Raw genomic sequence first — 24644 nt, 5'->3', positions numbered from 1 at the left:
ATGGTCTATCTTTGAGACTGTTCCGTGTGCACTTGAGAAGAATGTGTATTCTGCTACTTTTGGATGGAATGTTCTATATATATCTATAAAGCCATTCTTTTCTACTGTTTAATTTAAGGCCAATGATTCTTTGTTGACTTTGTGTCTGGATGATCTATCCATTGATATAAGTGGGGTGTTTTAAAGTCCCCTACTATTATTGTGTTGCTGTCAATTTCTTCCTTTAGGTCTGTTAATAGTTGCTTTATATGCTTTGGTGCTCCTATGTTAGGTGCATATGTATTAATAAATGTTATATCTTCTTGATGGATTGTCCCCTTTATCATTATATAATATCCATTTTTGTCTCTTGCTATCTTTTTGGCTTGAAGTCTATTTTGTCTGAAATAAGTATAGCCTCACCCACTTCCTTTTGGTTGCCATTTGCTTAGAGTATCATCTTTCATCCCTTCACTCTGGGCCTATGTTTGTCTTTATTTTTATTATTATTTTTTTGTATTTATTTTTTTAAATTATTTTATTGAGGTCATATTGGCTTATAACACTGTGTAAATTTCAGGTACATTATTATATTTCAGTTTCTGTGTAGACTGCATTGTGTTCCCCACCAATAGTCTAGTTTTTAATCTGTCACCATACATATGTGCTCATTTACCTCTTTTGCCCTCTTCCCACCTCCTTCCTCTCTCCACCTATCTGTTCTCCTTATCTTTATGTTTGTTAGTTTGTTTATCTTCCACATATAAGTGAAATCATATGGTATTTGTCTTTCTCCATCTGACTTATTTCGCTTAGCATAATACCCTCTAAGTCCATCCATGTTGTTGCAAATAGCACAATTTTGTCTTTTTTATAGCTGAGTAGTAATCCATCGCGCGCACACACACACACACACATATATATATATATATATATACACCACATCTTTATCCATTCATTCGTTGATGGGCACTTGGGTTGCTTCCAGGTCTTGGGTATTGTGAATAATGCTGCTATGTTTGTCTTTAGATCTGAGATGGGCCTCCTGGAAGCAGCATATTGTTGGGTCTTGTTTTTTAACCCTTCCAGCCACTCTGTGTCTTTTGATTGGTGAATTTAATCCACTTACATTTAGGGTGATTATTGATATATGAGGACTTAATAGTGCCATTTTATCTTTTGTTTTCTGGTTGCTCTATATTTCCACTGTTTCTTCTTCCTTGTGTTCCTGTCTGCTATTTCAGTTTAGTGGCTTTCTATGATACGTTTCGCAGTTTCATTTTCTTTTATGTTTCATGATTCTATTTTGAATTTTTGTTTGTGGTTACCATGAAGTTTGTATAAAAGATCTCATAGTTGAGATAGTTCTTTTTCTGCTGATAGCATCTTATCTTCATTTGCCTATGCAGGTTTCATCCTTTTCCTCTTCCCCTTCTAGGTCTTTGTTGTCACAAATTATCCCTTTTTGTATTGTGAGTTCATTACCAAATTGAAGTGGCGATAGTTATTTTTAATGTTTTCTTTCCCTTTAGCTTTATGTTATAATTAGGTGTTTACTAACCTATTCTGACGTGGAGTTGCAATTTTCTGATTCTGTCTATTTATTACCTTGATTAAAGCTTTGTATACCTTTGCCTTTTCATTTCAAGTAGGAGAGCTCTTTTCAAGATTTCTTGTAAGGCAGGTCTAGTGGCGATGAACTCCCTCGGCTTTTGTTTGTCTGGGAAAGACTTTACTTCTCCTTCACACCTGAAGGATAACTTTGCTGGGTAGAGTATTCTTTGCTGACAATCTTTATCTTTCAATATTTTGAATATATCATTTCACTTTCCTCTAGCCTGTAGAGTTTCTGCTGAGAAATCTGCTGATAGGCTAGTGAGGGTTCCTTTGTAGGTTATTGTTCTTTTTCTCTCTGGCCACACTTAATATTCTTTCTTTGTCTTTGACTTTTGATGGTTTTAATATAATGTGCCTTGGAGAAGGTCTTTTTGTGTTGAGATAAGTAGGTGTTCTATTAGCTTCATATACTTGTATATCCAGTTCCTTCCCCAGATTTGGGAAGTTCTCAGCTACTATTTCTTTAAATAAGCTCTCTTCTCCCTTCTCCCTCTCTTCTCCCTATGGGATACCCATTATCCTTATGTTGTTTTTACTAATTGAGTTGAATATTTCTCTTAGAGTTTCTCCATTTTTTAAAAAAATCTTAGTTCTCTCTCCTCTTCCATTGAATCATTTGTAGATTTATTTCTTTGACGTTACTAATTCTCTCTTCCATATGGTCTGCTCTATTTCCAGTTCTTTCCATTTTATTCTTCATCTCATTTATTGTGGTCTTCAGCTCCAGAATTTCTGTTTGGTTCTTTTTTTAGACTTCCAGTTTCTTTGGTGAAGTACTCCTTCTTTTAATTAATTTTATTCCTGTGCTCATTGAACTGTCTTTCTGAGTTTTCTTGTCACTCATTGAGTTTCTTCATGACCGCTATTTTGAATTCTCTGTCATTTTGATTGCAATATTCTGTGACTTCAAGTTTGTTTTCCGGAGAACAGTCATTTTCTTCTTGTGAAACTATGTTATCGTAGTTTTCCATGGTGCTTGATGAGTTGTTCCTCTGCCAGCACATTTGTAGTAGCAAACAACTTTCCTATTTAGGTAAGGCTTTCTTTACTTTGATTCTGAGCTGCTTCTTGTTGTACTTGAGATCTTGTGCTTCCCACTCTCTACTGCATCTGCTAGAGGTGTCATCAGTGCCCTCATCATGCTGCTTGTATCCCCAAGGTTGCTGGTGCCTTGCTGCTTACTGTGTTTTTGCAGTCATGGGTGTTGCCACCAGTGTCACAAGGCTGGCAATCACCTCTGTGGCTTCTGGTGTCACCTCGGTTGCAGCTTCCCCTATTACAGTGGGGGAGAGAGAGGGAGTGGGCACCAGGGTCACAGGCACCTCTACCACATCCGGGTTTATTGGGTCTGCAGGCATCACTGTCATTGGTGGGGAGGTCTGAGTTTTGGGAACCTCTGTAGCTGGGCAGACACTGGGGTCATGGGCTTTTTTGTCACTGTTATTGGGCTCTCTGCGGCCTTGGTCACTGCTGCCACATATGCTGCCTGTGCTGCTGCTCCCAGGTTTTCTGGGGGTCTGGCAACCCTGTTGCTGGAAGTGCTGGGTTCATGGGTATCACCAACACTGCTAGATAGGCCAGGGTCACAGGCATCACTGCCATGGGTGGAGGGGTACTGTGGTCGCATGTGCCACCACAGTTCCTGGAGCCTTTGGTTTTGAGCACCAGCATCATTCCTGGAACCTCTGGTCTTGGGCACTGCCATTGCTGCTGAGGGCACTAGGGTCCTGAATGCAGCCCCCAATGCTGGGAATACAGTGGTCAGAGGCACTGCTGCTGAGGGGAGGGGAAGAAGGCTAGGTCACGGGCAGCACAGCCATTCCTGGAGCCTCTGGTCTCAGGTGCTGCAGTGGTTTCTGGAGCCTCAGGTTGTGGAGGCCACTGGCCACTGCTGGGGGAGGGGCAGGGGCTGAGCCATAAGTGCCACTGCAGTTCCTGGAGCCTCTGGTCTAGGGTGCCAGCAGAATTCCTGGAACCTCAGGTCACTGGCACCACTGCACTGTGAGGGTACTGCGGTCTTTGAAGGTGGCCCCGCTGCTGGGAGGGCCAGGGTCGAAGGCACTGCTGCCAGGAGACTGGGAGGGGGCTGGGTCACAGGTATTACCATGGTTCCTAGAGCCTCTGGGGGCGTGGGCTGCCTCAGTTCCTGGGCCCTCTGCTCACGGGCATTACCACAGTTCCAGGAGCCTCTAGTTGCAGATGCAGCCATAGTTCCTGGGGCCTCTGGTCTTGGGAGCAGCCACCATTGCTCCCCTGGTTTCACCACCTCCACCAGGTCCAATCCACCTACCTTCAGATGTATAGCTGTATGGATCTCTCAGGCATTCTGATGTGCTGTGCAGAGAGTCCTTTGTTGGCCTATGGATGTCCTACTGGTTGTAACTTAGAGGGGAGAGACAAAGGGAACAACTCACTCCACCATGATGCTGATGTCACTCCCTGTTTGTATTTATTTTTTAGGTGAAACTCTGCCACTAATAGAGCAGGCAGATACCACTCATTATGATGAGAAAGACCATAATCTTACTACTAGTAGATCACAAACATGTTTCAGTGCATATTGAATTCAGAGGAGCAATCCAAGCCTTTCTAACTGTGTGACCCAGCACAAGTCATTTTATCTCTCTCTGCTTCAGTTTCCTCATCAAGTTTCTTGTCTATAAAAGGGAGAATGATTAGTACCCACAGATTGTTTTGAGGTTAAAAGTGTTACTAGAATAGTGCCTGGTACATAGTAGGCACTGCAAATGTTACCTGTCATTTCCTTTTTTACCCTCTGCCCTGACCTCAGGGTCCCTAGCTACACCCTGTCACAGCCACATTTGATGCAGGCTAGGGATACCCACTCAAGGGTTTCACTCTCACTTAACTTTGGTGTGTTATTATGCTAAATGGCTCCCTTCTCGTGATGTGTAAGTGTGAGAAGGAACTCATGCAGTGGTTTCCGCCTCAATAGGTAATTGGAATAGAATATGGAGCCTGGTGTCAAGAAGACTAATTATAATTAATCTGAGAGAGAATGATAACAGCGGGTTGTGGGAATAGAGTGGAGGAGGCTGTGATCAGGAATCTATTTGTGAGATTAAACCAGTAAGACTTTGTGCCCAACTGAATGTGGGAGTTGAGGAAGAGCAAGGAGTTGTAATTTAACATGTATGTAAGCAAAATGAATAGATCTTTTGATTCTACTGTATCAACCACTTCAATTAAAAAAAAAAACTGTCCACATTTCAATGAACTTATTCATTTGTTCCATCGGTAGCTCTAATTGGATAAAAACAACTGGCGTGATCTCCACTCAGTAGTAGCCCTTTAAGAAGAATGGGAGATCAACGAAAATTGTTGAAAGTAACAATTGATAACAGTTGAACTATATTTTTAATATGGGAAAAATGTTGAATTTTTGATGTGGATAATTGGGGCATGTTATATTGTACAATATATATTTTCAGCTTAGTTTCTAAAAAATTATGATTATAATCAACAGATTCCCATAGAATAGTGGTCACAAGTCCAAATGTGCACAGGCATCAGATAGGTTTCATGTTGGAAATTAGTAGCAGTCTCTATGTTTGTAACATCTAAAAAAGTGCCTACATAGAAATACCTTAGAGGTCAAAAGTCATCAACAAAATTTACTGTTGGTATTTGTCTAATCAACAAAGTACATAATAAAGCAGGTTATCTAAGTTGCAGGAATATACATTTCCCCACTCCATGGGACTCAATAATGCTATTTTCAATTAAAGAAAGGTAGAAATAGAGATAGAGATGATAGAGATAAATAGAGATAGAGATAGAGAGAGACAAAGAGAGAGACTCTGTAAATATGTTTATTTTTCCTGTATTTGCCCTTGTGCCAGAGAGGTTGCTCGGCAAGGCTCTTTCTCTCTGATCCTAGATAGACCAAAGGCAATACATTCACATATGTGATTTTTATAGCCCATAGTTTCAAAACATTATAAAATAAAACATATAGGAGAGGACTGAATCCTGTAAGTCCTCCTTTTTAGAAATAAGGGAGAGTAGTCATGTTGTAAAGTAAGATGCTATCTATAGGTTATTATTATTAATCAATAGGCTTTTGTCTGTCTTTTAAAAAATTTGCTATGAAAAATTTTAAACACAAAAATACAGAATAGAAACCCCCATATAGATCACCTAGATTCAACCATTATTAACATTTTGTTATATTTGCTTCATATATTTTTTAAAATCTCTAACAGATAATGCCTGTAAAAAAATTAACATTATCACACTCAGTTAAAATGAATCCCTTAATATCAAATAACACCCAGGCAATGTTCAGTCCTCCCTGATTAACTCAAAATGGTTTGAAATGGTTTGTTTTTTGCTTTTTTTAAAAAAAGATTTTATTTGTTCAAAACAAGGTCCAAACAACGTCAGCATATTGCTTTTGGTTGATGTGTCTCTAAAGTCTCCTTTAATCTGTAACAGTGCTCCTTCCATGTTTTCTCTATGCCAGTTAACTGTTGATGAAATCAGGTAATTTGTCCTGTAGAATTTCACACATTGTACCTTTGTGGTGTCATTTAACAAGTTCTTCTATCCCCCTAGTGGCTATAATTGGCAGTTAGATCTAGAGGCTTGATTATACTCAGGTTGAATTTGTTTTTTATTTCGGCAAGAATTCTTCCCAGTTAGCGCTGTGTACTTCCTATTACAACACATCAGGAGGCTTATAACATCTGATTTTCTACTTGTAGTGATTTTAAAACTTATCAGTAGGTTCAGGTGATGTCTCTAACAACCTTTCAACTAACAGTTTTAGCAGCTGTTGATAATCATTGCCTAGGTCCATCACTATACTGAGTTTACAAAATGGTTATTTTTCTATCATTCCTCATACATTTATTGTGATTCCTTTATGAGAACTTTCCTTCAACAACTATTTGAATACCTTAAAATACAGTTTTTACAGGAAAGATAATTGCTTTTTTTATTAGGTTTTAGAATAAAGGATTGGTGCCATAGCAACCTTCATGGCTGGTCAATGAAGTTTGCTATTTTGAAGTATCATTATGAACTCATGATTCTTAAACAGTCTCATCTATGACCAACGGGAGTCTCTTTGAGTTGGTTATTATATGTCCTTTTGATGTGACAATAGTAGCCTTTGCCAGCTTCCTATGTAGAAAATATGTAATTTTTAGAATGAGAAAAATTCATCTTGAGTTTATATTGATATTTCTAATTCAAATTAAAGATCACAGGGTTTTTACTTATCTTTGCTTTTATGTTATCTTTATTAATTCTGAATATATTGGTTACTAATCACATTGACATAATATCTATCTATACAATACAAATATTACCACTATCACCAAACCCACTGAATAAAGTTTAAATTTGTGTTGTGTACCCCACCTCCACCTCTTAGACTGTATGCTTAAATACTGTGCTTTAAAGTCAATTAAAATAATTCTTCTCCATATACTTATGCCAGCAACTCAATATAGGTTACGTTCAATGGTTTCAGTTTGTTTTCACATTTTAAGGATTGCTTTTGCTTTCAAGTCAAAACTATAAAACAAGATACATTTGAAGAGGTCTAGCTTCCATTCCCATGCCCTGTCTCTTCCCTTTCCCAATAGGCAACCATTTATATACGTATGTTTTTGAATACCCTTCCCCTTCTTACACAAAATGCAGATATTATGCATACTTTGTGTATAGAGAGCTTGTGTCACTTAATGTCTTGGAAATCACACTAGAGCAGTACATAGTTTCCTAATTCCATTTAACAACTGCATAGTATTCCATTGTAATGGATGTATCATAATTTATCTAATTACCTATTATATGTCACATCTTAATTGCACTTTATAAAAACATTAACGTAATCCAATATCTGAAGTCACTATTTTTGGTGGTCTCATATACCACCTAGGAATTTGGTTTTGTATTACTAAACAGGTTAATTTTTTTCATGATACATGAATACTTGCTACTAAAAATTCTAAAGAAAATTATGTAGAAGTTAAAGTACCCTTTTACTCTCCCTCCATGAATCCAAATCTTTCTCCCCAACATAACCACTGCTACGAGTTTACTTTTTGAACTTTTCCTATATATATGTATGTATATATATATATATACATGCAGTACACATAGGGTTTTGTTTTTATTTTTACATAAATAATATATCCTGTGAATTGATTTTTAAATGTGTTGGAGATATATTACATACAGATACCTCATTCTTTTTAGCAGCTGCATAGTATTCTATACTATAGAATGCATGTATTAACAATTTAAGCCAGTCTCCTTTTAGTAAACATTTAGGTTATTTCCAAAATTAAAAAAACAAAACACAATGCTATAGTGAGAAATCATGTGTTTTTGTGTACATGTACAAAACTTTCTGTAAGCTAGATTTTTAGAAGTGGAACTGCTTGGTCATAAGGTATCTGTATTTAAAATTTAGATAGGGCCGGTCCCGTGGCTTAGCAGTTAAGTGCATGCGCTCCACTACTGGTGGCCCGGGTTCGGATCCTGGGCGCGCACTGATGCACCGCTTCTCCGCGTCCCACATACAGCAACTAGAAGGATGTGCAACTGTGACATACAACTATCTGCTGGGGCTTTGGGGAGAAAAAAGGAGGAGGATTGGCAATAGATGTTAGCTCAGAGCCCGTCTTCCTCAGCAAAAAGAGGAGGATTAGCATGGATGTTAGCTCAGGGCTGATCTCCCTCACAAAAAATAAAATAAAAATAAATAAATAAATAAATAAATAAATAAATAAAATTAAATTAAATTAAATTAAATTAAATTTAGATAGATACTGCCAAATTACCATTCAAAGAGCGTATAACCAATTTGTACTCACTCCCATAATGTACAAGAGTGCCTTTTCCCCTACACCCTCACCACTCTGGAGATTAATGATCCTTTGGATTCTTCTAACTTGAGCAAAATTTATCTCTTGGTTTGGTCTGCATTTCCTTGATTGCTATGAGACTGGGTATTATTACATAGCTTTAAAATGTTCAATATTTCCAGAACTTTTAGGATAGTAGTGGCACATAATAATGTGACTTCGATTAAATTCTTCTTTCAAAAATAAGAAAAAAAGCTATGTTGGTAATATGAAAAATAGTATCTAATATGTACTAGAAACGGGAATGGAAAATTAAGGGCTAATATTTCATCTTTTCAAGCTCTATAAACAAATCCTCTGCTGAATTGGTACAGTCTTGCTATTTTTTTCCACACATGAAAATCTTGAATAGAATAATTCACTAATGCTTCTAGATCAGTGAAGGTCCATTTCTAAAGAATATTTCTTTTAGGGGTCAACTGTCTCATTGATAGGAAGAGGATTTACACATGCAAGTCCTATTAACATTAATAGGAATTACCAACATAAATCCCCCTGCAGTGATAGGCGAAAAGACCCTACAGTCTACGAGGATTCAACTTCTAACGATTACCTGTCAAATGGTCCTAACAGTCATCATCACCAGAAAAAGCAGACGTGGCAATTTGTATAGAAGGGCATCTCACTGCAGCCCCACAGCTAAACTGTATTGATGGAAAGAAAAGTGGCCTTCAAAATGTGACCTGGGATGCTAAGTGTTAAACCACTTAACTGGCGTTTTAAAAAAAGCCTTCATTAAAGAGAATTAAAACACATCAAAGTACTTGTTTTAAAAAAAAGTGTGAAGACTGCATGAGCTCCAAGGTGCTTGAAGGATAATACAGCTACTTGTTTAAAAATTCAATTAACCTCATCTTTCTTAAACTTGATTTATTAATAATCTCATGGATAAATTGCCAGTTTTGAAAGTCCTGTTATCTTTTGAATGCATCCTGTCTGAGCTTTAGAAACCACTTGGAATTGACAGAAAATGTCACTCTGCTTTAATTATTTGATTCAAGAACAAATCATAGCTCAACGAATGATTTCTGCATAAAAAGAACATCAGTAGTCTCTTGTCTGTTGCAAGTAAGCAGTTGGGGACTCAATCACCACAGAGAAAAACATGTTCTCATTCACCAAGTAAATATGAAAAACATTTCAGCTCCTCATACACTAAGTGAGATGTGCAAACAGTTTGTAGGCAATCGATGTACTGTAAAGCCATAGCCCATGCCTCACAGCATTGATTTCAAACAGAATGAGGTCTGATGCTGGCATCTAGAACAGTTTGCTAAGTAAATCATATTCGTGTATCATTTGATTGCCTTTCTTACAAACCTCTCACAGTTGACAGATGCCTAGAAACAAAACCAAGTATACAGCTGGACAATTAACTGTTTAAATAATAGACTGATAGAAACAAATCATTTCTAAGACAATCTTTAATTTATTAGCATATATATAAGATTTTAATATTAAAAAAATAGGATACCACACCTGAAAGGCATTGAAAACAGACTTTATTTCCTCTGAAAAAGTACAGTTACAGTTTGCAAATTATAAATAATCATATAGTCATGCTTTTTGAAATGCATATAAGTTAACCGAGAGTAGAAGAAAAATTATTCAATAACAACAGCAGTAAATAATTTATTTGTAAGAAAACTGTTTAATTCCTGTCTTAAAGGATCACTAACTACTATTTAGCAATCAAATTTCAACAAATTTTTTTTAGGTCTTCAGAACTTTAGAAAAAAAGCTGCCTTCTTGGGAACTATAGCTGTAACAGAAGTTAACATTAGCATGGCCATTATTTTAGACATTATTCTGCCAGTCTCAGACACGACCATTCTAGAAGTTAACCATTAACATGCCATTTTACTATGGGCAACTAAATATCATAGGGACAGGGAAAAATTATAACTCAGCTTTCCTATTAAAAATATATATGTTTATAATATATATGTTTTTCTGGGCAGGCATACCAACTAGACAAAAATACAATATCAACTTAGGGTTAGTAATTGGTTTTCATATTGATCACTAAACTCAATGGTATTATCATTTTTTGTTAATAAGCAGCATGCATAACTAAACATTTTAAACACGTGAATCAAAATTCTTTGATAATAGCAATTTTCAAAATTTTAAATTAGCTACTGAAATTTCTGCATCATGTATAACATATTACTTTTATTCATATGACTTCAGGCTTACGGTTTTACAACAAAACAAAAAGGTTTGTCTTTTTTTGACTTAAAACGATGAAAACAAACATTTATCTGCAGTAATTAAGATAGCTAAAAAGAAAGCTCTTAGAATAATTTCTATTATATTCTGAGGCAACAGGAAATATCTAAAGTTCTCTAACACAAGGTTTTTAACAGTCGTATAATATCTTAATCATCACTAATCACACCGAGGAGCTTTTAAACATTTCAACAGTACTTAATAACCCGGAAGAGAGATTCTGATGCTAGCTAATGGATGAAGTAGTACACAATATGGGTTGGGCCATGAGACCACAGAATACCCCATTCCTTCTTCTACATATAGATAGCTGCAGTAAAGCTATCAGAAATTTTCTAGTTATTCTGGGCCTACCCTGATTGGCTGTTCACATAAATGTGCATGCTGTATTCAAGAGGCCTTAACTCGAAGACTATAACAAAATACAATACCTTAATTTGTGCAACTTAACTGCAATTGTATTCAGACTCAATACTCTCATACAGTGGAACCTTTTATATTGCTGGTATTGAGGGGCAGGGCCAATAGCCAGTGCTTAAATGTATGTATCGTGCATTTAGTGCGTGCCATAGTTGGGTTTCAGGAAACATGATTTAAGAAAGGTCTGCCATAAGAAATGATGAAATCCAGCCATTTGTGACCACGTGGATGGACATTGAGGGTATAATGCAAAGTGAAATAAGTCAGAAGGAGAAGGTCAAATACCGTATGATTTCCTTAAGTAGTAGATAATAACAATAATAAACAAACACATAGGGACAGAGATTGGATTGGTGGTTACCAGAGGGGAAGGGGGGAGGGAGGAGGGTGAAAGGGATAATTCGGTACATGTGTGTGGTGATGGGTTGTAATTAGTATTTTGGTGGTGAACATGATGTAATCTATGCAGAAATAGAAGTATAATGATGTACACCTGAAATTTTTACAATGTTATAAACCAATGTTACTGCAATAAACAAAAAATTAAAAAAAAAAAAAGAAAGGTCTGAATCCATATAACAAAGTAGGTTTTAATGTGATTCTCCTGTCCCTGATTTGTATAACATTATAAAGGGGGAAGAAAGGGAAAGAGGGGACTAAAGAGATAGGGAAGGGGCTGTACAATGGGCAGAGGGGTTAGGAATAGCCTGAGAGGCTGGGAAGGTTTTCCTTTCATCTGGATTGAGCAGTATCTGCAAGGGTTTGGAAAGGTGAGGCAAGAGCTACATTCCTTGGTTCTTTCCATTTCCCATGAGTCTGTGGACTGACAGAGCTGGCTTCCTTTAAGATCTTCTCGGAAATCTGGAGAGGTCAGAGCCCAGCTGTAGCTAAAGTGTGTAAGAACTATGTGCTTTCCACTGTAGCCATGGCTCCCTGATGGGCAACATAGGCCAGACTGTGCGGCAAACAGACTTTTTATGTATTTATTTATTGAAGTAAGTTATTAAGTCCAAACTATTGCTCAAAAAAAGTAAACCATCAGAGCTTGGCATTTGGAAAAATTTTAATACAGGCACTGTCACTGTAACTAGATTTGCTGCCTATGTACAGCTCTAACATTTTTACATTAAGTGCATATTAGGGTTTACCAACTGTCATCCTCTATTCAGAGTCCTTGGTGGTTTCAGGTTTACCTACCAGAAAAGGAATATGAAGAACTTACAGAGTGTTTTCTTTATTAAGATTCAAAACCACAGTTCTACATTTTATTGTTTACTAGTTTATAAGACTATAAAATATTAATTTAGGAAATAGATTTTTATTTTAAAAGCTTAATGCAATAAAAACAACTCCCCTGATATATTCTGTTGGGGGAGTTGATATCAAATAAGTATTTGCTGCATGAGATTTTTGATATTCACCCCCAAGTCAATGAGAAAATTCTGAAACAACTTTCCTTCCAGAAAAAGCATTCTAAAGGCGGCACTGCATTTATCTTTAAAATCACTGTCAGACAGTAGACAGGGTATTACTATTTCCACCTTACATATGGAGAAACTGAGGCCCAGAAATTAAACAATTTGCCTAATATCAGTAGCACAGCTAGGACTAAATTAGGTCCACAGACAATTAGGCTAGTGCTCCAGTTACTTGACTAGACAGAACTTCCAAATATTGATGAGCCTATCCAAATCTTTCTTTCCATTTCTTCAGTACTGAGCTCTCCTAGTGTGTAAATGATTCATATATAAATATCACTACTAACATTAAAAAACACTGAGTGGTGGACTCACGATTTGTAACAATGTCTACTTTAATATTAGCATTTTCAATACTTCTCAAGATAGAAAACAAAACAAACCTCTATTCCAAACATAGGCTCCTGCCTGCATCACGACAGTTTAATTTTTCTCAACTATATTTACATATGCTTTTATCATTTGTGTCATGATGCTCATACTCACAAAAAATATAATTCAAATAACCAAAGGAAATATATGAGCTGATTCGGAAGAGGTACCTTTCAAACAAAGATCCAAAGCGGCAAGCAAAAGCTGTCCTAATACCACAGAATTATTAACAATGCATAGGATCACTTTCATAGCCATAGTTATATTCTTGGGAATCAATCCATTTATAATTTTTATCTGCTAATTCCACAGGTTTGGTATCTTAAAGCAGGCAAGTCAATGTGCTTTACAAGTGTTTTGTGTTCTTGGAATGTCCTCTTGAAGGAAAATTCCCTTTTGGATTTCTATGATGTGTTTCTCTTGGTAATTCTGCATGTCAACTGGCTGCTGCTTCCTAACATTTTTCAAGCAGTTCTTCCATCAAGAAGACTCTGAGGCCAGAAGGAATTTCCAAGGTGGGGTATCCAGTTTGGTGTATATCCGTTATTCAGAGGGCTCCTCTGGGTTTCCCAGGTTTGCGCTTTCCTTGGGAGTCTCTGAATTGGCCTCTGGTATGGCACTGGATTCTGAAGCCTCTGGTTGTACACTGTCTCCATCAAGGATAATGTCTTCAGGATTTGGTGGGGGTGGACAGAAGTCTTCATTGGGGCAGATTTGCTGGAAAAGTGTTTCAGCCTGGCCAGGGAAGAAAGGACACAATAGTTTTTGGACATCGTATGTGCCTTTTGGCACTATTAAAAAAATAAAGTATCAACCCTTAAAAATTTCTTTAAGTTATAGAACTTTACCCAGTTTATATGATCTTCTAAAAATCTGCTTTCAGAATTGCATGACTTTTCTCCTCCTACTTCTATACATGCATTCAGGTCCACCCTTCAAGTATATCAGTACTTGATCAGATTCTTTATAGTTGAGAATTTAAGGACATTCATTCTACATGTCAACAGAAATACAATTTCCCTTAATATTCTTTCTGTACAATTTAGCATATAATAATTTTAACAAGTCATTGTTCAAATCAAGAAAATTCTTCATTGTCTGCTCAACGATTTGCTTTTCTAGTATAATTTTCTCCCCCCCAGGGCTTTAAGAAGTATAGCAGTGTTCAAGATCATGGACTGAGTAGACAGCCATGTGCAAATGCTGGCTCTGTCACTTAACAGCAATGTGATTTGGGGAATGCTTACTCAACTTTTGAGCCTTGCTTGCCTTGTCTACAAAATGGCAGAGAGTAAGCCTCTGTATATGGTAGCTGTTATCATTGTTATTAATAATAACATAAGTTAAAATGTCAAGATTTAAGCTGAGCTTAGTTTAGCAGGGTAAAATAAGAAAGTAAATGTGACCTTAATTAACAACAACAACAAATACACACACACACACACACACGAAAGTAAATGTGGCAAGTAGCATTCTTATTCTATTCCAAACATATTGCTACTTTTATTTAGATGCATAAAGCTCATTGTTAGATAAGGGTCCCTGCCATGCTAGGGAGCTTACACTCTGTATTATTGGTAAAAGAAAGTCATTAAAGGGTTTTAAGATTTATGCTTGTTTTAAAGACTATTAGCCTTCTGTACCACTTCAACCCTTCTTCCCGATGTACACACAAGGTCATCCATTAGGCCAGGAGTTGACAACTATGGCCCACAGGCCAAATCCAGCCTGCTGCCTGTTACTGTAAATAAAGTTTTATTAGAACACAGTCACTCTCATTCATTTATCTGTTGTCTATAGCTGCTTTTGCACTGCAATGGCAGAGTTGAATAGTTGCAATAGAGACCATAACGGCTGCAAAATCTAAATGATTTACCATCTGGCCACCTACAGTTAGTCGACTCCTGCATCAGGTGATTCAAACTGATATTCTTTGGGAATGGGTGGAGGGGTAGTAAACAGAAACTTTTGAGCTTTGATGTGGAGTTGAAAGAAGGGACAGGGAGAGAAAAACAGCTTCTTTCCCTCTTGAGTATAGTTCAAGGGTATATGTTTGGACATGCCGTTTTATTATGGATATTTTGAAATTAAATATTTGAGAGGCCTGCTTTGCTTTCCACCCCAGGAACTCACCATACATCTTTGCTGGAGATACTTAGCCCCTAGAAGCAGGAGGACTGAGCTCAGACAGAGCCTCTACCTCCCACTTCAGTTCCTCTAATGGTCTTTTTGTCTTTTATCTCTACCTTGTTTGTCTGTAGAAGTTCTCCCTCCCCTTCACTCTCTGCATGCAATCAATCGCCAAATCCCGTCAATTTTATCTCCTAGTTCTTGCCTCCATGTGCTCCTTCCCTACAGACATAGCCCAGGCATGCACCATCTTTCCCCTAGACAACTGCAACATCTCAGAACTGGACTGGTCACCTTGCCTCTTGGGTTCCCTATGTAATCCATCTCTATGCTGCCCTCAGAGCAGTCTATGGAAAATGAAATTCTGTTTATGCCACCTTCTGGCTTAAAACTCTTCAATGACTCCTCATTTCTAACAGGATAAAAATTCAAGATCCCTACTACGGCATTCATAACCCATCAGGCCTACCTTGTCTGGTCTTCTCATCTTCTACTTCAACCCATCGCCACCTCTCAAACTTTTCGCTTCATTAATACCTGTTTATTTGTACTTTCTTAAACACATCATGATGTTTACATCCTGGGCTGATGCAGATGCTATAACACCTGGAATGTTTCGATTTGATTGTCTTCCATTTGGATGTCTTCCATTTGGATACTCATCTTTTATATCCTTCTTGTAAGGTTCTCTGACTCCTAGATAGAACTCATGGCTCCTCTGTATTACTTCTGGACTTTGGATATTATTCTGTTATTGCATATATTACACTGCATCGTCATTTGTTTACATGTCTTTCTCCTTTACTAGACAGTGCTTCCTCCAAGGATGACAACGACTGGGTTTTAGTCAATTCTGGATCTTTAGTGCCTGGCATAGAGTAGAATCTCAATATATATATTTTTAATGAATGGAAGAACTTTAAAAACTGTATATTGTACAAATTTTGAATATAAATATAATAATATTATTATTATCAATCCTAGTACTTTTACTTCAGTTCCTCTGTTGCCTTACACCTGGTCTCCCTTTTGCCACCTCCCTGTAGGATAGATTTTCCCCTGAAACCCAGTCCCTGTGGCCGGATCCCACTTGATCTGTTTCCATATATCCCTGTCATGAACAATCTGTCTGCTATGACTGCCAACCAACTGTAGGCTGCTGCACTACCCTTATCCGTGCTCTACTTGCTTGTGGAACTCCTACCTTCAGCACATCTGGCACTGGCCCTCGCTGATGTCAATTTCCTACAGCCAGACTCCAGCCTTTCCCAAGTCTCTCCTCTCTCTAAATGCTGGAAACTTTTAGGGTCAACTGCCATGTTCCGGAAGGTTTACCTAATGCTTCTTGGTCTGTTGCAATTCATTTGTCAACTAAGCCCCAGTTCTGAGAGTTGTCATAAAGAGGCTAGTTCAGAGTAGTTAACTGTCAATTTTGAATCCTCCCTGCCCTTTTTAAGCCAGAAGTTAGCTTATAGGGTAAAGAGTTTCATGTGGTTAAAAAAATTAAAAAGGGCTAATTATATTGTTACTTGGTTTCCTTATATTGGGAAGTACAGAGAGGACAAGCTGAGTTATTTAAGATATTCCTGTGTATTTAACATATATCTACACAAAAGTAAATATCTTACCAATCTAGCAGTTTAACGCATTTAGGATGCACCTGCATTAACAAGGTGAAAGGGGCACAGCACACTAAATGAGTGTACAAGCACTGGAGGCCAACAGACTTGAGGTTAAATCTTGGCTCAAAAACTTACCAGCTATGGGACCTTTGGACAAGTTATTTAGCCCATTTGGGCCTTAGTTTCTTCATCTGTAACATGGGGATGTCACAGATACTTGCCTCATAGGGTTGTTGTGAAGACCAAACAAGGTAATATATATGAAATGCTTAGGACAGTGTCTGGCACATAGAAATGCTCAGTGAATGGTAGCTTCAGAAAATATGACACCTAAAATTGCCCTCTCCCTCAACGCATGAGAAAGTGAATGATTCTGCAATATGTGAGCAACTTGATAGTGCATACGACCTATGAAGCTAGTCTTCAACTTATAGATTATGTACCAAAAGTCATAAGCAAGTTGCTAATCTGTCCATAAAAACAGTCTAAATCGTGATTAAGTTGCCAGCCCAGCCCACATCAGCCAATTTAACCCATTTTATACCTGAAGTATAATACAAAGAGTACAGTACTATTTAACTATTCTTGCTCCCATGGTAGTGGCAGCCCCTAGGGGATTGGGGCTCCTGAAGGAGTGAGCTATGAATGTCTTGAGAGTAGGGGACTACAGACCAGTCCGTTCATCAGTATGTGTGGGTAAATGAGACACTACCTGTATTAAGGAAAGAGACATTGTATGTCCGGTTCAGAGAAAAATTAAAGTAACATAAACTACAAAAACTAGCAAGTCACAGAAAGAATCACAACTCTCACTTAGGCTAGCATCATTGTGGTGATAATAGGGAAGGTCTTTGTGTGCTCCTGCACACAACTTTCACTTGTGAGTAGTAAACACAGATCACTTTATATTTTTAGTATGTCTCCAAATCATAAATAGTTCCAGATGAACACAAGGGAGACAGGTCTATGTTATTCAACATCTATACATTTACAGCTAAGAAAAGCAGATGCAAACTTGCTAATGTAAAATGAAGCATTTTTTTGTAAAAAAAGAAATCTGTAGGTGCTTATGTTTTCTACACAAGCAAAGCCTAGGTGATGTTCTAAGAGCTTTTATAGACAATTTGGAAAACTGAAGTCATCAGTTAGTGATTGGAATGAACACAGGATGATATACTGGAATCAGAACACAGTTTATTTGAATAAACTGGCTACTTGTAAATATTATTATTTTTGCCCTTTAAAGTAGGCATTATAATATTTCTCCCAAAACTGATGTGAGGTTAAAAGCTATATAACAAATTTAAAACTATTTGTATTTAATAGCATATAATAATTAGTACCAAAACCAGCATTATACTATTTTCTATTGTGATAACGCTGTACTCCTGAAGTCTATCTTCTTGGGAAGCAAATTACCTAATGATAAAATGATCCTTTAAATTACAACCTTCTAGCTTGCAGTTTATCACATTAGCACTTGTAAAATAAGTCCTTATTCAAAAGGCCTTCCATTTTGGTTAAAAAACATTAAAGTTCACTTAGGAATAAAAACGACCTAAGTTACCTGGCTGAAAACTTGTTGGCAATTTCTGCTTGGAAAAAAGTGGACCATCAAAGCAAAAATGAGTTGGTCATTTTAAGCCATAAATGTAGATCTTGAACCACCTTGGGTTCCTATTAAACGAATAGAATGAATGATGGATGAGAGATGGGGTTTCCTGCTTTTGTTTGTTCTTACTGGCTGAATATGATTATCCAAGATGACCATTAGACTCTAAAGATGAGAAACAGAGAATCTGGCAAAAACTGTAAATGTATGGGTCACGGCCTTGCTGCTATGACTAAAAATTAGATGAAAGGCTCAATGAGGCCAATTTGCTTCTATAAGATTCCTGCCACTAGTGGGAATGAAACTTCCATCTGTGGTCTTAAAACATGTTAAATTATCCATTTATTGATTCAATAGACAGATATGCCAACTATATCTGTGAAAAATTTAGACTTGTGCCTCAAAAAATGATATTTTCTGCTATTCTCTTCCTGTCAGTGCAGAGAACTGTATTTGTATATGCATATGAATCTTTAGCTTAATGGAATCATAGTTCACTTTTGGCAGCTTGTGTCAGCCTGCCCTGTACCTCTTCAAAGCCCTGCCCAGGAGTGCTGTCACAAAATTCTACCTTGATTTAACATACTGGTCAGCAGCTATAATAGTAGCTCTTGGGACACTGGCTTGTGTCAAAACATTAAAGGAATAATGTTAACTGTGAAAAACTACAGGTTACATTTTCTTTTCCAAGATAAGAAAATACCTTAAAACCATTTAAAAATTACATTTTGGGAGCCGGTCAGGTGGCGTAGCAGTTAAGTTCAGGCATTCCGCTTCGGCGGCCCGGGGTTCACGGGTTCGGATCCCAGGCGCGGACCTACGCACTGCTTATAAAGCCATGCTGTGGCAATGTCTCTTATAAAGTAGAGGAAGATGGGCGCGGATGTTAGCCCAGGGCCAATCTTCCTCAGCAAAAAGAGGAGGATTGGCAACGGATGTTTGCTCAGGGCTAATCTTCCTCAAAAAAAAAAAAAATTACATTTTGTATGCCTTACTAGGTACACTCCCTCTGAAATGACTCAGGTTAACAGAAAAACAGGTTTGTGTATTTCAAAATAATACACTGATAGGCCAACAGTTTAAATTATAAGCAATGTTTCTTTAGAATACTGGCATTATAAACTCATTTTTCTGAATATATATTTCTAACATTTTCCATCTATAGTCCCTCAATGGAACTCATAAATGATCTCTTGTAATTCATCATTATATTCAAGAATGTGAAAATAACTGATACTTTATTTAAAGTAGCTTTGTTGTTCATAGAAAAAAGTTTAGCGGCAAATTGCAGAGATGGTATTAAATGAGAGAGATGCTTTTCTAGTCTCTTTTCCCATCTCCCAGAGGAAAAAACAATTCATCTTCTCTGCCACACCAACTTCTTCTTAACACAAAACCGAGAAACACCAACAGCCTTACCTGTTTGACTGCATTATCATTTCCTAAACCACAGTCTGGGCCAGAGCAGACATAAACGTTGGATGGTAAATCATTATAAGAGTTCCTGCTGATGTCTGAAGAATCTCTCATATTGAAGTAAAGAACCCACAGAAGTCTCGGCTTTTCAACTTCTTCATTTTCTAAATGTAGAGATAAATTTTACTTACATCTAAAGCACAATATGTCTGTCAATTACTACAATATGTAGCCAATTATTAACAAAGCCATGACTATATATTGTAGTAAATCAGAGCTTTGTATGTAAACAACAGTAAATCTGTATCCACACACTCTAATACATGTGTATGATATTTCAAGCAATGATGCCTTTTCAACCTAAGCCAAGTTAGATTTTAAAAATTATTTGGATTATTAGTAAGTTACTTAGATTTGACTCCAATTGTGTTCCCTCGGATTTCTATTATTTCTGCTCACCAGTATCAAAGTGCTTATGATCACATTCATCCTTAAATTATACCTATGAAGTGAGAAGATAAGATAAATTGATTTTCTTATGTTTCACATGGACAACCAACTTGAAAAATTATGCAGTAAGTCAATACTATAAACAGGATTATGAGATGTCCAGAATAGACAAATCTATAGAGAGGGGAAGTAGATTAGTGGTTACCTAGGGTCGGGGCAGGGGGGTGCAGAACTGGGGGTAAGTGGAGGATGACTGTCAATGGGTATGGGGTCTTTTGGGGGTTATGGAAATATTCTAAAATTAACTGTGGTTATGTTTGAACAATTCTGTGAATATACTAAAAAACATCGAATTTTATACTTTATTTATTTATTTATTTATTTACCTATTTATTTTTTTGTGAGGAGGACCAGCCCTGAGCTAACATTCGATGCCAATCCTCCTCTTTTTTGCTGAGGAGGACTGGCCCTGGGCTAACATCCGTGCCCATCTTCCTCTACTTTATATGGGATGCCGCCACAGCATGGCTTGACAAGCAGTGCATCGGTGTGTGCCCGGGAACCGAACCAGCGAACCCCAGACCGCCGCAGTGGAGCGTGTGCACTTATCCACTCGCACCACCAGGCCGGCCCCGAATTTTACACTTTAAATGAGTGAATTGTATGGTATGTGAATTATACCTCAATAAAGCTGTTATTAAAATAGTATATATAGGATTAAAACTTCGATATCCTAACTCACTAACACTTCGTCCTACTGGATTACAAAAGTAATGGCAATCAATGAATAAATAACAAAAATAAGGTTGTGAGACAGCAAGTTGTTTTGAGCACACATTCTCTCATCTAACAGCGAGCATCTATTATGCATGTCAGGCACTGGGCTAGCAGATGAAGCAGACTTAGTCCTTACTCTCCTGCTTTTTCATGTTCCCTGATACAGGGTCTAGCACACAACAGGTGCTCAACGAATAATTTCTGAATTGATTTTAATCCTGTTTTCAGGTATAATCAAAGTATGACGTGCTTATTAAAAGGTTGAACCTTATTAAACCTCAATAGCTAAAGCCTATTTCTAGCTATCTTAATAATTATTTCTCTGCCTCTCCTCCTTAGAAATGTTATAATTAAATTTTCTTTGGTTGAAAACAAAATATTGCTGTTAATATATTTATTGACTACAGTGTTTTCTTTAGCCTGAATTTGAACAAAAATTCAAATTCTCTACAATGATAATAATGGATGTGTATGAAGATTACCCAAGAATCTGAGGCATCTTGTGAATCATAAAGAAAATGCTAAAGGTATAATTATCTAGTTAATTAACTCTTATTGTTAAATTGGTAATCATTGTAGAGAAATTCTCAGCTAATTGCAGTATTCAATCAACAAGAATGTCCCATTCCCCAATTCAGGATAAATAGGATTTTATTATATTTAATTATAATATCTCCACTACAAGAATTCCAAATATTTTATTTTTCTAGTTCATCCTGAATAATCTATAATTATTAGTGTGATAGAATGAAGAAAATCTGAATGGAAAAAGTGATCCCTTAAGATGTCCCTTTTCAATGCTAAGGTCTATGAGTCTAAGGTATTACTAACTTCATGTAAGCACACAATAGGTGGCAAAATCTATTTATTGACAAAATAAAGGAACATAAGGAACTCATATTTCACAGCTAAAACCATATGGCTTTTACTAAATTTATTGGTGAGTTTGGTTTCACTAAATCTTACAGGAAGATACTTAAACATACTGCTTATGATTTGTGACACCAGACTCCAGGAACATTGCAGAAAAGTGGGCTAAGGTCTGGAAGTCTTTTAATATTGCCCAGTCCATTTCTAAGCATATACTAAGAGAGCTTATCTTGTATTTCATGAAAGTTCCAGCTCAGAGGAGGGCTTTCACTCAATAGAAGTTGGGGAAAATGAATAATTCAATAGATTATAGGAAAGAAATTTCATAGAGGTTGAAGCTTTGAAAAGAAACCATGAGGAAGATGAAAAGTTGACATAGGCTGAAGATAAATGCTCCAGATACAAAGAAGTTACCAGGCTTTGACCTTAAAACTCTCAAAGAGATATATAATTGCTTCATCTTTCTTTGAGGTCAGCTTCAAGGCAGAGAGATGGGTAGAAAAATAACATGCAGTTGTGAAGTACACAATTGTCAAAAAAAAATATTAAAGTTACCGACGTTTTGCTAGGAATACATTACTTGGCCAGAAGTAGAACTGGTTTTCTGTAATAGCTCATTTCATTTAATTAGTGCAAAGGACCAAACAAATAATAGGTAATTTAGAATGAGATCTTGGGCAAATTAAACTAGGGTAAGTACAAAATAAGGTAGGCAGAAGAAAATCAACAATGGCCACCAAATAAAAGCAATAAATGGTCTATAGTTGCATGCCGTGTTTAGGCAGAGAGTAAACTAAATTAGTTAACATAGCAGAGTAGCAGGAGACCAACAGAGTAGGAGACTGCCACAGTCATGACCTAGTCTGTAGACAAGAAATACATAAAGGAATGAAGGCATTTGACTTCTCAGCCCAACAACCACTTAACACTCTTACCAGCCACTGACTTCAAAATAACACCTATAAGGGGAATTTCTGTTTTTAGGCAGTGCTGCTCTTTTGAGACAGGAAATGAATGAGATGGAATGAGATAACTCCACATGCCGTGCACAACAGAGCGAAAAAGAGAAAGAAAATGGTGCAGTGATGATACTACATTGTAGACATTTCAAGATATAGTACTAATGAAATTCTTGCTTCACTTTGTATTGAAAATCTCAATTTCTTGGGTAAAATAAGAAACCACTTAGGACAGCACTACCAGGGAGACTAGAACATACTGCTCACTCAGTGCTTTGAAGGATATTCTGGAGTCTGGAATAATTCATGCACATATGAATGGTGAACAATCACTAATTTTCTCACCCGCAGAATCAGGTTCACTAAGCATCAAGTATGTGAAATTTCTTTGGAGTAGGAAGTAGGAAAGGGTTTAGAGATCTTCGATATTCTTAAAGGAGCATGGGAGTTAGGGCCCTTGGAAGTATTAGTACAACTGCTTTTTTGTGTGTGTGTGAGGAAGATTGGCCCTGGGCTAACATCCATGTCCATCTTCCTCCACTTTATATGGGACGCCGCCACAGCATGGCTTGACAAGCGGTGCGTCGGTGCGCGCCTGGGATCCGATCTGGTGAGCGTGCCCGGAGTTCCGAACTGGTGAACCCCAGGCCGCCGCAGTGGAGTGCACGCACTTAACCGCTTGCGCCACTGGGCCGGCCCCAGTACAACTGCTTCTTAAGACAGAGCAAACATCAAGAGCTCTGGTTCATACCTTAAACGCGAAAAAGTAAGTAAGAGGGAGAACAGAGGGAATATCTTCACAACCCTACTGAAATTTCTCAGACACATTAGCAAAGAAGTCCTGTATTTGAGAAGAGAACATTATCGTTTACAATAAATAACACTTCTTTGCAAGGTGACTAGGCTGACTTTCACAAAGGCTTATGAAACACAGCATTACACAAAACAGAACGTAGAGCTCAAAAAGAAAAAGAAAATAAGCTCAAATGTTATTCCTTTGGCACACGTTTTAAAACAAAACATTTACAATGCTCTAAAGCGTAAGGTTTCATATTGTCAAATAATTAAAACATAATAATAAAAGTCATCAATCTGTGAAAATAGGGGCCTTTGCTACAGAGAAGAATGTGCTTTAATGTATTAAAAGTTCATATTGCTCATAAAGTTCCTTCTTCCTCATTTAGGCAGGAAAATGAATTGAGCTCTCTTCTCCAGGTGACTTTGCCTCTTTGACCTGCCATGGCCCAGTGCTCACTTTATCTGGTGATTCATTTTCAATAACTCCAACAGTATTTGTTCTGACATTTTAATTAAAATATGACCACTACCTCATCCTGATGATAAAAAGGCCTGTGTGTCAGTGAAAACTAGCTTTTCAGTGCCTCAGTGCACCTGAGGACCCCTCTGAGCACACAGTTCTTACTAAAGAATTTCACTCGGGTTCTAAACAATACATCATTTCAAAATGGGATCTCTTTAACCATTAAGATGAATGTTTAAAAATCTAAAATGGCTAGAGAATGCTAAGTAATGAACATGTAATTTCTCTCAGCTTGATTTTTTAAAAAAGAAAATTAAATGCATTTAAAAAGTGAAGAGCAGTGATACAAGATTCAAATTTAGTATATTATTTGGACTATCACACAATAAAATTACAACAAAAAAATTATGAAAAACTTCAGAAATAAAGAAGGAATTCAGAGCTTTTATAAGGTAATTAAAGCCAAGGATAAAACTATGATTCCATACTAGGTTTAGGAATATTATCATGTATCATAACTTTGCAACCAAATTTTTAACAATAATCC

The 24644-nt window shown here is 37.1% G+C and overlaps 1 protein-coding gene across 4 annotated transcripts in view; it reads right to left on the bottom strand.

Annotated features, from left to right (window-relative positions):
• Nucleotides 1-9983: 9983 nt before the first annotated feature.
• The window catches only part of CHM (CHM Rab escort protein), a 167393-nt gene continuing 152732 nt past the window's right edge, over nt 9984-24644 (bottom strand). For 2 of the 4 annotated variants that reach the window (XM_004436750.3, XM_087426663.1), the window contains 2 exons: nt 19784-19944; nt 9984-13735 (listed from right to left, as the gene is read on the bottom strand). In XM_004436750.3, the coding sequence (XP_004436807.1) occupies nt 13544-13735; nt 19784-19944 (353 nt within the window). In that variant the 3' untranslated portion in view covers nt 9984-13543. Of the gene's footprint in view, nt 13736-15599; nt 15999-19783; nt 19945-24644 lie in introns of all 4 variants that reach the window. The other 2 variants (XR_015550394.1, XM_087426664.1) reach the window with 2 other exon arrangements.

Source organism: Ceratotherium simum, chromosome X (assembly GCF_057802395.1).
Source record: "Ceratotherium simum simum isolate JZ-2026a chromosome X, ASM5780239v1, whole genome shotgun sequence".
Taxonomy (NCBI): domain Eukaryota; kingdom Metazoa; phylum Chordata; class Mammalia; order Perissodactyla; family Rhinocerotidae; genus Ceratotherium; species Ceratotherium simum.
Note: the sequence above shows the minus strand (reverse complement) of the source record. Positions and strands in the feature narration are given on the sequence as shown.